Here is a 3,380-nt window from a genome sequence, read left to right as displayed (position 1 = left end):
GAGCCTGCTTCTCCCTCTGCCTCTGCCTGCCTCTCTGTCTGCCTGTACTCACTCTCTCTCTCTCCCTCTGTCTCTGACAAATAAATAAATAAAATCTTTTTTTTAAAAAAAAAGTAGTAATTTCACATCTTTTCATAAATAGTTGGGGGCAACTAGTGCGGTATCATAAAGACATGATTGAGAAGAAATCACTAAGTGTACCATACAGACACTGCACTCTTGAGGTAATGGGGATTCCCCTAACTCCAGAACCCGAATAAAAAAGATCTTCCTACAAACCATTTTTCCTGAACTTTGTGTTTCCCTACAAATGGTCTTAATATTTTTTTTCAAAACCTTTAATTAAACGTGTTTTCCCCATTGCTTAAAGGGAATGAACAAAACGTCACAAGGCTCATTTGGAAGATGGTGACAGGGGATTCCCTGCTCCAGAACGTTGGAAGCCGCTAGTTTAAATCGGTCTGAAACGGATGGCTGTCCTCGGGTGGTATCTTCCGCGGCTGTGTCATTTCAGTCGAAAAAAAGACAGAACTATTTGTGTCGCTTAAAACCTTAAATAGGGGAAAAGCCACTTGCTGTCATTTCTTTATCTCATTTTTGAGAGAGCGTTTGTACAAATACACTAAACCACTTTACCGGTAAAATGTTGGCGCGAGGAAGCCTCTCAGGCTGGCTCCTCCTCATCCCCCGCGCAGCCCGTCACTCTCTCAGCCAGTTACAGGGGAGCGCGCCGGCGCATCCCGTGAGTGGACCGCAGCGGGGATTGTGGGAAGTGTAGTTTGGAGACCCCGCCTTCTTCGCCATTCCTCTAATGGCTGCTTCCGGGAAGGTAATGTAGGAACTCGTCTCCAAAGGATACTTAAGATTGCTTCAGTGTATTTGTAGAACAGGGTTAATATTTGCACCTCGCCGCGACAAAGCAGGGATTCTTTTTAAAATCTTAATCTCAAGTCCTGGCACGAACTTGTCTCGGGGTTTGATTTATTTTTAGATTTTCCTGGGCGGGCGAACTGACCAACTTTAAATCTAGTTCCCCTGCTTGAACAAACTGTTTTCTGTAGTTATTAAGACATTCCTCTCTCTCCCCTACGACCTCTTCGCTCTGCACTGACTGTGGCTGTCTCTTTAATAATAATAATGCTGATGATGGTGATGGTGAATAATTCTTAAATCCTACCCTCTTCTGATTAATAGGCTCTGTCACGTGAAGCCTCTTAGCCTCAGCGATCCGGAACTCCAGGAAGGAACGATTTCGAATCAGAGAGGATTATACGTAATTTTTTTTTTCTTTTTTTGGTAAGTTTTACTAATTCCCCACAACTTCACAGACTTACATGTTGGCGTGACTTTTGTTAGATTTGTCTGCATTTCCTGGATGGGAGAAATCCTAAGGAAATGTAATTTTTACTCACTGGGATATTTTAAATTTCCGAGTGTCTTGCAGGTTTTCTCTTTGTTCTTAATATGTTCTGTTCAGTTTGCTTAGTTGAGTCACACGGTGTTGGCATGAAAGAGTGTGGAAAAATTGCTGGAGTCAAGGAATTAACATGGAAAGAAGATGAGCCTCAAATGACCATCCTTAAATACCTTTTATAAACTTAACCTATTTTTTCTACCATAAAATGAGAATATGGGTCAGAAACTTAAATTTAAAAGGTGTGCGGATTGTTATTTATGTATTCATACTGTCATTTGAAAAGGTGGGAATTTTTAATGATTCCTTTTTGTTTCTTCGTTTGATTTCCAGAAACCTTCAGTCCTCGAGATCCAGATACCTGAAGATCCCAACATCATGACCTCAGTTTCAACACAGTTGCTCTTGGTCCTCATTTCACTGCTTTTGGTGCTGCCAGTTGTTGAAGCAGTAGAAGCTGGAGATGCAATCGCTCTCTTGCTAGGGGTGGCTCTCAGCATTACAGGCATTTGTGCTTGTTTGGGGGTATATGCACGAAAGAGGAATGGACAGATGTGATTGTGATGGGCCTTCTGCATCGAACCTTGCCCGGAAAACCTTTGTGTTACTGAGGTTAAAAACTGAGCTTTAAAGTCTAAAAGTTCCCAAGAAACATGGTATTTTCACATTCTTGTCTCCCTGTAAATGGGAACAAATTAATATATGTTAAATGGGGGGGGGGACCTACAAAAAATAGTGCACTGAAAAAAAGCAGTCTATAATTCATATATGTTAGTTAAAGGGTCAAAGAAGTCAGATGATTGAAATTTACACATTATTTCATAGTTTCTCAGAATTCTTAAAGTGCATGAAGTAGGAACAAGGAAACCCTTGCCCAGAATCCTAGGAAATTGCCAGTTCCTCCATCATTGAGGAGTCTTTTTCATATTTTTATTAGATTTTTGTTTTGTTAATTCCCAACTTAATATTGTATTTAGAAATCAAATATAGTCAGAAATTAAAATTTTTATTTCTTTGGTGGAGAAGGTAATAAAAATGTATTCAGTGTATTTGATGTTAAAATTTAGAGAATATTTAATGTAAAAAAATACTTTATATTGACATTGAAATGGGGAAGAGATTTAATGTTACAAAAAAAACCTTTATATTAACTGAATAATATCTCCATGATGAGAAGTACTATATTAAATATAAACTGTTATGTTTTAAGTTAATGTGTGATGTTCATTTCTGTTTATTTCAGGTTGTTTTTATCTTTGTATGGACTTTTATGCCAGCTAAGTGGCAGTGCCTTACCTAAAGTGATCACACTAGCTTATAGTAACACTGTCAGTGATAAATGAGAAATGGGCAGTTTCGAGGTAGAAGTCCCTGATAGAGAATTCACAGATACAGAAGGAAAAGGTAATAGCCTACACTGATTGACACCCTAACCAGACGAAACATACCATCTCTGATCTCAAAATGTCCCAAACTAGCAATATCATCTGCGGACTTGTCCAAAATGTAGAATCTCTGACCCCTTCCAGACCATTTGGATCATAATCTGCATTTGTTTCAAGAGCCCAGGGTAATTTGTGTGCATTTTCAAGTTTAAGAAGACTTTTTTTACACTGTTTGAACTCAGTCACCTGAAGGACTTGAAAAAATTTTCAGATTTCCAAACCTTTCTCCTAGTTGCATTGTGGTAATTTTAAGTTGGGGCCTGGAATTCTATGTTTAACAGAAGGCCCTCATGATTCTTTTGATTCTGTAGATATAAACCAGCAGAGAATAGTCTGAGTAAATCAGACTATATGAGGGTCCTAATGAAAGCAGGCAATCAAGTTTTTTACTCAAATAATGCATTATCCAATCTCTAGCTCTCCAGGTGACATTGGGAGTCTTAATTTTGATTGAAGAACAGGCAGCAGCAACCAAAAAATTCTGTTTATAGTGCGGTCCTGCAGGTGAGCCCACCTGGCTT

The 3,380-nt window shown here is 38.9% G+C and overlaps 1 protein-coding gene across 1 annotated transcript; it reads left to right on the top strand.

The window, feature by feature from the left end:
• Positions 1 to 731: 731 nt before the first annotated feature.
• SMIM30 (small integral membrane protein 30) lies at positions 732 to 2,623 on the top strand. The gene is made up of 3 exons (XM_059171617.1): positions 732 to 829; positions 1,195 to 1,296; positions 1,748 to 2,623. Exon 3 carries the CDS (start codon positions 1,793 to 1,795, stop codon positions 1,970 to 1,972), a length of 180 nt encoding a protein of 59 aa, XP_059027600.1. The 5' UTR covers positions 732 to 829; positions 1,195 to 1,296; positions 1,748 to 1,792; the 3' UTR covers positions 1,973 to 2,623.
• The last annotated feature ends 757 nt before the right edge of the window (positions 2,624 to 3,380 follow it).

The sequence above is a fragment of the Mustela lutreola genome, chromosome 4, assembly GCF_030435805.1.
Source record: "Mustela lutreola isolate mMusLut2 chromosome 4, mMusLut2.pri, whole genome shotgun sequence".
Classification (NCBI taxonomy): Eukaryota; Metazoa; Chordata; class Mammalia; order Carnivora; family Mustelidae; genus Mustela; species Mustela lutreola.
Note: the sequence above shows the minus strand (reverse complement) of the source record. Positions and strands in the feature narration are given on the sequence as shown.